This window comes from Apium graveolens, unplaced genomic scaffold (genome assembly GCF_009905375.1).
Source record: "Apium graveolens cultivar Ventura unplaced genomic scaffold, ASM990537v1 ctg8135, whole genome shotgun sequence".
Taxonomy (NCBI): domain Eukaryota; kingdom Viridiplantae; phylum Streptophyta; class Magnoliopsida; order Apiales; family Apiaceae; genus Apium; species Apium graveolens.
In genome coordinates, this window is record NW_027420916.1 from 46177 (window position 1) to 57836 (window position 11660).

General features: G+C 32.8%; 2 protein-coding genes across 2 annotated transcripts; both read left to right on the forward strand.

Moving 5' to 3' along the window:
* The first annotated feature begins 3389 nt into the window (after nt 1-3389).
* Nucleotides 3390-4069, forward strand: LOC141704694 (secreted RxLR effector protein 161-like). Its single transcript, XM_074507884.1, has 2 exons — nt 3390-3396; nt 3495-4069. The coding sequence occupies exons 1-2, from the start codon at nt 3390-3392 to the stop codon at nt 4067-4069; spliced, it is 582 nt and encodes a 193-aa protein (XP_074363985.1).
* Nucleotides 4070-5657: 1588 nt separating this feature from the next.
* LOC141704696 (serine carboxypeptidase-like 13) lies at nt 5658-10470 on the forward strand. The gene is made up of 14 exons (XM_074507886.1): nt 5658-6010; nt 6158-6303; nt 7969-8045; nt 8128-8247; nt 8359-8461; nt 8552-8589; nt 8674-8775; nt 8854-8940; nt 9071-9229; nt 9329-9400; nt 9490-9635; nt 9726-9839; nt 9942-9996; nt 10175-10470. Exons 1-14 carry the CDS (start codon nt 5868-5870, stop codon nt 10256-10258), a joined length of 1446 nt encoding a protein of 481 aa, XP_074363987.1. The 5' UTR covers nt 5658-5867; the 3' UTR covers nt 10259-10470.
* Nucleotides 10471-11660: the final 1190 nt, after the last annotated feature.

The following is an 11660-nucleotide window of genomic DNA, read 5'->3' on the forward strand; positions in this document are numbered from 1 at the left end:
ACAAATCTGTCATATAAATCAGTCAGTGACTCACTTGTCTTTGAGTCAAAGTGTTCATACTCTTGAGTGAGTATTGTCTTCCTATTTTTCTTGATCGAATCAGTTCCCTCACATCTTATTTCCAAGGCATCCCATATCTCCTTTGCAGTCTTGCAGTTAATTATCCTATTTGACATTACATTATCAATGGCACTATGCAGTAAGTGTCGTACCTTCGCATCCTTAGCAATTGAAGCGATATCTTCAGCAGTGTAATCATTCTTCTCCTTTGGTACATACTTTGCTGCTTCACCTGCAACTGCAACTGCGAGCTTTGTTGGATTGTGAGGTCCTTCCTTGATTCTGTCAAGATATTCTGGATCTGTAGCTTCCAGAAACATAGTCATCCTCACCTTCCATATGGGATATTCAGACGGTTTCAATATGGGAACTCTAATAGTCTAATATTGACTATGGATTTGTGTCTTTGGTGGTTCTTCAGTTTTGGTGGGCTTGGTTGGAGTTTCTGCTTCAGACATGATTGTTTTTGGATCTTAAACTGTTTGTGTGTTAACAGATAGGCTTTGATACCACTTGTTAGGTCACACACACTGTAGAGGGGGGTGAATACAGTGTATAGCACAATCAAATCGAATTCTAATAACACAAATAACAGAAAACAAACTTTATTCAAAGCAATAAACTTTGTTACAGTATGGAACTGTCTTCTCTCAGTGATGAAAAAATATCACGAGAGCTGCTAGGGTTACAATGAATAATATTCTCGATGACGATAACACTTATAGTGTAAACCCTATGTCTGTGTTTATATACTACACAGTTACAAGATAATTGCTAATTGATATGGAATATAATTATGCTTTCTAAAATATATCAATCAGATATCTTTTCTTCCAAGTATTCTATTCTTCTTAGAATTCCTTCTTCATGCATATCTCTTCTTACGTTTGTCTTGATCTTCTTTTCGTTTCAATCAGCCACCTTCCTTATCTGAACGTTTCCTTAAAGTCCTGATATTATCTTCTGATAAATATCTCCTGAACCTTAAGTACTGATAACTTAAGTTCTGACTTCAGTATAAGTGTTGATTTCAGTTAAGTACTGATTTGTCCTGTTTAAGTAAGATCTGAAAACTAAACATAAATCATATTAGTCATGACATTATCAAATATATCTAACAAAGATCTTTGAAAAATTGCGAGCAATCTCATATGGATTATATGTTACCGAAATTAGAGTAATCGAGTCTCATAGTATCACTACTCCCAAAATTATAGATCCAAAATCACTCACCCTTTGGCATGAAAGACTTGGTCATCCAGGAGTATCTATGATGCGTCAAATTATAGAAAATTTTACAGGACATCCCCTTAAGAATAAAAAAGGTCATGCCACGTGATGAACTTCCTTATTTAGCATGTTCTTTGGGAAAACTAATTGTTCGACCATCTCCATGTAAACTTTAAAACGAATCTCCAGATTTCTTAGAAAGAATTCAAGGTGATATATTTGGTCCTATTCATCCATCATCTGGACCATTTAGATATTTCATGGTCCTAATCGATGCTTCAACTAGATGGTCTCATGTTTTTCTACTCTCGACCTGAAATACAGCTTTTGCCAAGCTTCTTGCTCAAATAATCAAATTACGAAACCAATTTTCTAATAATCCTATCAAATCAGTTCGACTTGATAATGCCGCTGAATTTACATCTGCTACTTTCAATGATTATTGTATGTCAATAGAAATCTCTGTCTAACACCCCGTAGCTCACGTGCATACACAAAATGGTTTAGTGAAATCTTTAATTAAAAGACTTCAGCTTATTACACGACCCTTACTTCTAAGATCTAAATTACCCACTTCTATTTGGGGTCACACAATACTTCATGCTGCAATAATAATTAAGATAAGACTATCTGCTTATCACAAATAATCTCGTCATGAATTAGTTCTTGGTCAAACCCCTAATATTTCACATTTTAAGATCTTTGGTAGTGTCGTATATGTTCCAATTGCATCCCACAAAGATCTAAAATGGGACCATAAAGAAGAGTAGGTATATATGTTGGTTTTGATTCACCATCTATTATATGATATCTTGAACCATTAACTAGTGATGTCTTTACAGCTCGATATGTTGATTGTCATTGTGATGAGTCTATATTCCCTCCATTAGGGGGAGATAATATTTTGCATAAGTTAAATTTTGAACTATCACGGAATGCATCAAGATTAAGTTCTATGGATCCACGTACTAAACAATGTGAATACGAGTTTATAAGAATAATTCGTATGCAAAATATTGTTAATCAAATGTCAGATGCTTTTAATAATTCTAGACATGTCATAAAATCACATATATATGCTGTTAATGCACCGGAAAGGGTTGAAATCCATATTCATAAAGCAATTCCTGAAGAATTTATTGGTAATTCAAAACCATGCCAGAAGCGTGGTAGACCTGTTGGGGCAAAAGATATTGTACCAAGAAAACGGAAATTGATTGGACATGCCTCTGAAGTGGCAAGTGTTCCAGAATATACCCCAGAAGCGGTATTACCTACTGAAGAGGTTCGAGCCCCTGAAGTGGCTATATTAAATACTCTAGAAGCAGTATCACCTCCTGAAAAAGTTAATGCCCTTGAAGTGGTTGTGACAAAACCCCCAAAAGTGGTATTACCTCTAGAAGAGGATATTGTCCCCGAAGTGGCACATGCTTCAATAGAGGCAAAGGTACCTGAAAATTATGAAATCTCACTGAGTTATGTATATAACGAGAAATTATTGGGTCGTGGGAGTATTGAGGTTGATGATGTATATGCTTTTTCCATGGCATGTGATATTATTATGAACTCCGATTCTGAACCACAAAGTGTGGAAGAATGTCGATAAAGAGATGATTGGCCAAAACGAAAAATTGTAATACAGGAAGACTTGCAATCCTTGCGCAAGAGAAATGTATTTGGACCTGCAGTCCAAACCCCGGCTGGTATGATCCCCATCGGGAATAGATTGGTGTTTGTACGAAAACGAAATTAGAGAAATAAAATTATGAGATATAAGGCCCGACTGGTAGCCCAGGGATTCACTTAAAGGACTGGATTTGATTACCAGGATACTTACTCTCCTGTGATGGATGAAGTCACTTTTCATTTTCTGAAAGGTATGGCTTGTATGGAAAGATTGGAAACACGTCTCATGGACATTGTTACAGCCTACCTTTATGGATCACTTGATAGTGATATTTATATGAAAATCACTTTAGGATTAAAGATAGATGAAACTAAGCCTCGACATTTATACTCAGTTAAATTACAACGATCATTATATGGCTTAAAACAGTCTGGTCGTATGTGGTACAACAGGTTTAGTGAATATTTATTAAATGACGGGTATGTTAATAATCAAGTGTGTTCATGTGTATTTATCAAAATGTCATCAATTGGTTTTATTATTATTGTTGTATATGTGGATGATTGGAATATTGTAGGTACTTCCGAAGATATTACTAACGCTGCTGCTTATTTGGACATTGAGTTTGAAACGAAGGATCTTGGAAAGACAAGATTTTGCTTAGGCATACAGGTGGAACACTTATCTTCGGGTATACTTGTTCATCAACCCACTTATACAAAAAAGATTCTTGATCGGTTCTACATGGATAAAACTCATCCATTAACGACACCAATGGTTGTTCGATCACTCGAAGTTGAAAAGGATCCATTCCGATCCAGAAGAGAAGATGAAGATGCACTTGGGCCTGAAGTTCCATATCTTAGTACTATTGGAGCTCTTATGTATCTTGTAAATAACACAAGACCCGATATTGCTTTTTCTGTGAACCTGTTGGCAAGATTCAGTTATAATCCAACTAAAAGGCATTGGGATGAGATTAAACACATATTTAGATATCTTCGTGGGATAATTGATCTCGGGTTATTCTTTTCACATAGTTCAAAGTCACAACTGACTGGATATGCAGATGTTAGGTACATGTCAGATCCTCATTTTGGACGATCACAAACAAGTTATCTATTCACATATTGTGGCACTGCTATCTCTTGAAAGTCTACAAAATAGACTATGGCAACAACTTCATCAAATCACGCAGAGTTATTTACAATTCATGAAGCAAATAGGGATTGCATTTGGCTAAGGCCTGTAATTCAGCATATTCGAGAATCGTGTGGATTATCAAGTATTTAAACAATCCTACAATTGTGTTCGAAGAAAATACAGCTTGTATCATGCAATTAAAGGAAGGATATATCAAAGGGGGTTGAACCAAACATATCTTACCAAAATTCTTCTATACGCATGAACTACAGGAAAATGGTGATATTGATGTACAACAAGTGCGCTCATGTGATAATCTTCTTGATTTACTTACAAAGTCACTACCCACATCAACATTTGAAAAGCTACGGAATAATATTGGCATGCGGAGATTGAGAAACTTGCTACAACAAGATGTCAAAGTGTGAGATGTTAAATCCAGGGGGAGACTGTACTCTTTTTTCTTCGTCAATGTTTTTATTCCATTGGGTTTTTCCGTGCAAGTTTTTAACGAGGTAGTTAATCTCTATAGTAAACTCGCATTTGACAATCAAGAGGGAGTGTTATAATATAATAATGATTGTCAAAATTTAATCAAGAATGCTCATAAAACTTATCGAGTAAGTCTCTCAAAACTTATCGAGGAAGACTTGCACGACCTCTTCGAGAAGAAACTTAGTAAGGAGGAATTGTAAAACTTATTAAGGAAAACTTACGAAACTTACTAGTGAAGAATTACGATACTTATCAAAGAAGATTTAGATAACATTTTTAGTAAAACTTGTCAACCAACCTCTATAAATATAACCTTCAGTTATTGAAATCAGATATACTGAAATATATTTAAATATAATTCTCTTTTCAACTTTTATTCTCTCTATACGTGTAATTATTAAGTTATTCATAATTAAGTAATTCAAAATTTACAATACGTTATTTACAACATATTAGATATTTTCTTACATTTTATTGATATATTAGTAGTTTTCAATGTGAAAAAAATATATGATACATTTTGACCGTCAGAGTAACTCTGACTCCTCTACCGAAAACGGGCATCATCGTAAATGCGAGAGTAAGTTAAGTTTAGTTACAATTAATAAGTGCATGTATATTTGTTAATCATATATTGTCTTTATCTCAAAATAAGTGTTAGTTTTGAATTTTACCACCTATTTTGAGGTATAAAAAAATGTATTTTTGTATTTTTTTTTCAAATTTTCTTTTTTTAAATAAAATATATATATTAAATTTTAATTCAGAAAAAAGAAAATTTGAAATAATATACAAAAATTCTTTTATTTTATATCATAAAATGAGTATCTTAAAATACATGTTAAAATTAAAAGGACTCTTATTTTTGGGTAGAGACACAACTAACGTAGGTGTAGGTTATATTTTGTTCATATAGATACAACCATTAAAATAGATTAGTTTTTAGTTGTGAATTTCAGGTTATTAATCATACATAGACATGAAATATATATTCTTAGACGGGGAATATAACGTTAAACAATTACTGTGTTCATTGTAAGACTTCTAGTTTTCAAAGAAAAAATTGAAGTGCAAATTTTTTATTTGTCTGAGCAAAAAGTTGGCGGCGTTTATGTGATTAGAATAACCTTCCACTTACCTTACCCACATCTAACAGTCAAGCTTGAAGTCTAGTTGCTTTTCTCTGTATTACTATTAACAACACCTAACAACATGAATCTTACGAGCAGTTTTTGTGCACTGTACTACTTAACCTCCTCTATTAAAGATACAGTGTTAAACCGAAGACAATATGCGCTTTCTTTAAACCAACATGAAATTTTTTTCGAAATTCATCTTCAGGGTTTTTCTTTTTATTGTAGTTCTATTAAATCTATCAAACCCTTCTTTTTCACAGACGATTGTCAGGGCCTTGCCAGGGTTTCCCGGGGACCTTCCCTTCAAACTCGAAACCGGGTACGTCCCTAATGCGTTTCTTTTTTTGCTAAGGAGACTCACACACACCTCATAGGGGTCGAACCCTTGACCACCTCCAAGATGCGGAGCTTTACCACTGCATCAACCCTGACCGTAATAGGTTTGTTTTGTGTTTTGGTGTGTAAGGTATGTTGAAGTTGGAGAGAGAGAAGATGTGGTATTGTTTTATTATTTTGTGGAATCTGAACGGAATCCGACCGACGACCCTCTCTTGATCTGGATCGCCGGCGGTCCTGGTTGTTCTACTCTTCGTTCCTTCTTCTTTCAAATCGGTGAGGATTATTTTAGTTTTAGTTGTACACCTATTATGCATAGCCATGTGAGCTCAATAGTAATTTATATTTTATTTGCATTATTGCATATATTACACTATTTTTTATTAATATATTAATTTCTCTTTATCCTTATCGCTATCTTTTATTTATCTTTGTATTATATATCACTTTATATCTAAAATATATTATTGATAAATTAGGAGTCTTTGGACAAAACAGCTTCTTCCTTGATACTGAGTACCGAATACTTTTCACTATTTTTTAAAATGAGGGTAGGGTTGTATGCAGTATATCCTCCCCTAATATTATTATAGACGATATTTACTAGGCAACATTGATTAATTGACACTATTTTTGTATTAACATGGGAAATATTTGTGACAGTTATGAAATTTTTGTAATAAAAAATAAGTGTACATATATTTACATCCATTTCCAATGATGATTACTATACAAGTTATTAGTCCCTTTTCCTCTATCCCCTTATTTATTTGAGCTTTTTTTTTCTGATTGGCACGTGTATGTAAAGTATAATTTTTATATTTTTTTTAAAAAAATTATTTTTAATAATAAAAAAAGTTCAAAAAAAGTTATATAATTATATTTTATATAAGACTTAAAATATATGTCAGGTAAAGAATGTGGAGGGACAGATGCATATTAAAATTTGTAAACTACCCCAACAAATTTCCATTTCCAAAGACATATATATGTGTCATGTTGTATTCCGCAAGTATATTTAGAAACTATAATGGATAATATGGCACAGAAAATTAAAATTTGTCTGAATTAGTTAGAACAATTTTTGAAAAAATAATGAGATCTGTGGTTGAAATACATTGCCAATATTTTTTTCTAATTGATTAGACACGTAACCAAGCTATATATGATCTCTCACGGTACAAAAACTCTAGTAGTAGAAAAACTCAACCCTGCACAGTATATCTCTCAATATTGATGACATAGGGAGTATAATAACTATAACAAATTTTTTAGTGTGTCAAGAACGCATGTTAAAAAACCGTTGTTAATTATTTATTAAAATTTTACTGGTGAGAAATTATTAATAATAATGAATGTTTTGTATATACAAAAATTTCTATTAATAAAATTTTTATAACTCATCAATTATCGGTGCAACAATAAAAAAAACTAGAAAAACCAGTTCTTGTTTTTTTCTCGGCCTCCGGGTCAGTTATTATACAAAAACAAATACTAGTGGATTGACTATTGTCATAATGTTCACGTTTGAGAGTCTGGTGTTTGGAAATTTGTGCCAGCTATCTTATTCGTAAACTTGATTGGCAGTTTCAAGACGCAAGTTAATTAAAATACTCCTAAAATTATTAATATTCGTAAATAGAATTAGCAACTGTAGTTGTAGTATCCTTTTGTTGACTCGTATAGTGAAACTGAGTAGTGACTATTTTAAAAAAATTGCGCCTAGCCGGCCGATTTTTAGAATATTGGTGAGTAGTGACTATTTTAAAAAAATGTAAATTTTGATGTAAATAAAAATATTTCACTTGCATAAATTTAAGTTGGTTCTTACAATTGGCCACTTAAATGTAATTTGTAATTTTGGTTCTTACAGTTATTTAATGAAAATATATAAAAAATGTCTGATCCCCCCTCATATTTATTCATGTTACACTTTTGAAGGTCCACTTACAATTGAATATCCAGATGCCAGCAAAGAAATACCAGATTTACATTTAAATCCATACTCTTGGACAAAGGTGCACATTATTATACTACTTGTTTATACCAAGTGGAGAAAGCAAAGTCATTAATTTTTTCCATTTTTTTAATCTATATTAGTTGGCTAATGTAATCTTCCTGGACGCGCCTACATCTGGATTTTCCTATGCAAAATCTCCAGAAACTTACAAAAATAGTGACACTTTATCAGCAAAGTACACTTACCAATTTCTTAGCAAGGTACGAACAGCACGGTATACTACAACAATGGATTGCCTTTGACCCAGCTCCCGCTAAAATGATTTGAAATTTCGATGTGCACTGATTTAATTTGTTATTGATTTGACGCAGTGGCTCCAGAAACATCCTAAGTTTATAAGCAATCCTTTATACATCACCGGTATTTCCTACTCAGGAATAACGATTCCGCTCATTGTTCAAGAGATATTTAATGGTATTGGTGCTCAAATTCTGGCCAAGGCTTTAATAACGTTGTCGTAAATTTGTCGTGTTTATATAATTTCTCTTTCATTGTTGTGTGTAGGCAATGAAGCTGGAAATGAGCCAAGAATTAATATTGCAGTATGTAGTTTTTGTGACCCGTCGACTATCAATTCTTGTCAGCTATTGTGTTGTTCATCAATTCCTAACAGTTGATATACTCAGGGCTATATAATTGGCAACCCACTGACAGATAGGAAAATCGACTTCAACACTCGGATTCCATATGCTCATCAGGTGGCGCTTCTATCAGATGAAATTTATGAGGTAATTTTTAGACTAAAATGTTCAATTACAAGGACTCCTTTGTGAATCAAAATTTGAAAAATTTATTGGTATTTTCAGTCTACTAAAGCGAATTGCAATGGTGAATACGTGAACGTGCAAGCAAGCAACAAACTATGTCAAAGTGCTCTTGAAAAAGTCGACGAGGTTACAATCTTGATTTTTGTTACTACTAGTTTCTGAGTTACGAAAAATCTTATAATATCTTCAGTTGTAGACTTTGTAATACCCTCTTACAAACAATTGAATTAATCTTTACTTCTATATACATTTTCAGTGCCTGGAGAACGTGTATATATATCACATATTAGAACCAATTTGTACTTCAGACAGTAGCACCAGGAGTTTGCTGCAGAAAAAGATTAGTAGTTCAACTAACAAGTATTCCGTACCTCTTCCCAGGGCAGCCAAATTGAAAGGCCAGCAATGGTGTCGGGTAACTTTTAATATATTATCGACAAAGAAATAAAATTGGTGCAGGAGTAAGAGTTGAATTGATTGCTCTATTCTCTTATACTTATCCTTTAATGTTTAGGAAAATACGTATCTGTACACTGATGTTTGGGCAAACATTCTATCAGTACGAAAAGCTTTAAATATCCGCGAGGTATGGAATCTATATGTATGATTTGGTGATCGCTTGTTTGCCAGAATCTTGACTGTAGATGATCATTAATTAATTGTTGTAAACATCAGGGAACAATTGGAAAGTGGGTTAGATGCAACACTGATCACTATGTCATTGGTAAAAATGATACTGTGAACTATGCATATGATGTCTCTAGTACTCTTGATAATCATCGGAACTTCACCAAAAAAAATTGTCGAGCTCTTATAATCAGGTAAACTTTATCCTAATGAAAGCCTTTTCTAAATCTTAAGAATCTATTTTTCACTAAAAGCATGTTGGGGCATAATGTGACATTAAACAGTGGAGATCACGACATGGCTTTTTCACACTTGGGAACCAAACATTGGATACGTGATCTACATTTAAATGTCGATAGCACCTGGGCACCATGGTTTGTCAAACAACAAGTAGCAGGGTATGTAATGTTTTCCTGTGATTACAGATGGGTATAAAAGCGGATTCTTCATTTTCACTTTCTCGATCTTAAGTAAGCTTTATATTTCTTAATCTTTAACAGATACACCGAGTCATTTTCACACGATGATTTCACATTAACATTTGCGACTGTAAAGGTATGGAATTATGTACATAACTAAATTTTTGTGAGACTTGTCCAGATCATGCGTCAAAAAGAATCATCTCGTACCTTCTGCAGAAGTTCTTACAATTACGAACTTCTTCCTTTCACTATATAAAGCCCGGAGAAGGGAAAAAATTATAAATTCATGCTTCTGTCTTCGACTTTTACAGGATGGAGGTCATGCAGCTCAAGAGTTCAAGCCTGAAGAGTGTCTAGCTATGGTCAGCAGGTGGTTTGATCACAATCGTCTCTAGATATTTGGTTTCTAATACAAAAGCAGCTTCTTGGGCAACATTGAGCATGGCATATGGTGTATTTGTAATTACTTCCCTGCAACCTACAATGATGATTTATTATCAATTAAATTTTGGTACATGATTTGACTCTGCACCATGTATGTGTGTATCTAAAAGCAAAACATCTAGAAAAATGAGGCTAAAAGAATATTATCGATTATCTTTTTTAATTTTGTTTGCCTACAATAAGGGGAAATTCATCACTCGAACGATGTTGTTGTATCACATTCGTCTAACTGATCTTTGTACCACGTAGTTATTTATAAAAAAATTAATGGTTTTTTAATGATGATTGCAAAAAATTATACATTTAATATAATAATGGTGCAAAAAATTATACATTTAATATAATAATGGTAGGCATGCCTGTATTCAAAAAAGACAACCAATCAAAATAGTCTAATTGGACAACTTTATTGTAATGAGAAAACTTTATTGTAATCTATAGTTATAATTGGACAAAAAACATCGGAGTACGTACCATGTTTTACTCATGAGCAATCTCTTACTCTCTTTTTTTCAAAATAAGTGTTGTTTTGACTTTTGACACGTTTTTTAAGAAATTAAAAAAAAAGATATTTGTATATATTTTTTTTCAAATTTTTTTTCCTAAATTAAAATTTTACATTTATATTTTTATTTAGAAAAAAAATTTATAAAAAAATATATACAAGTACCTTTTTTTTACACCTCAAAATACGTGTAAAAAACGACACTTATTTTGGAACGGAGGGAATATTTAATTAGTAAGATTTAACTTTTCAATCAGCATACATCCATATTTACTAATTTTCCTCATATTTAATCCAACGTTTTTTATGTGATATGATTATGGGCTAACACTAAAAAAATAGGCATTAAAATTTTAATTGGTTCTTTCATAATAAATATAATGAATTTCTATATACACAAAATTTATCCCAATAAAAATTAAATAACTTATCAAATAATTATTATTAAATTATGCTCACAGTCACGTAATAGACGAACCCTAATTAAATATTGATGTACAGGTATGGAAATGTTTTTCTGCGTCGCACTTCTTGCATCGATTTAATTAAAACCGTCGCGTATACATTTTATCAGCGTCGGATGTAGTTTGACCGACGCATATTAATACGAGTCCCGACGCACCTATTTTGATTGAATCTGTATTCTGCACTAGTGACCCCAATCATTTTATTATGTTTAATTTGTCATGTCATTCAACGCAAACAAATATAATATCAAACCTCGAGGCTGGCATCTGGTACAGAATAGTCGGAATAAAATACATAATCTCACTAATTATTATGAACTATGATTATCACCACCAAACATTGTAGGTGGAGGCAGTTTAGTCTCCGGAAATACAAATAAA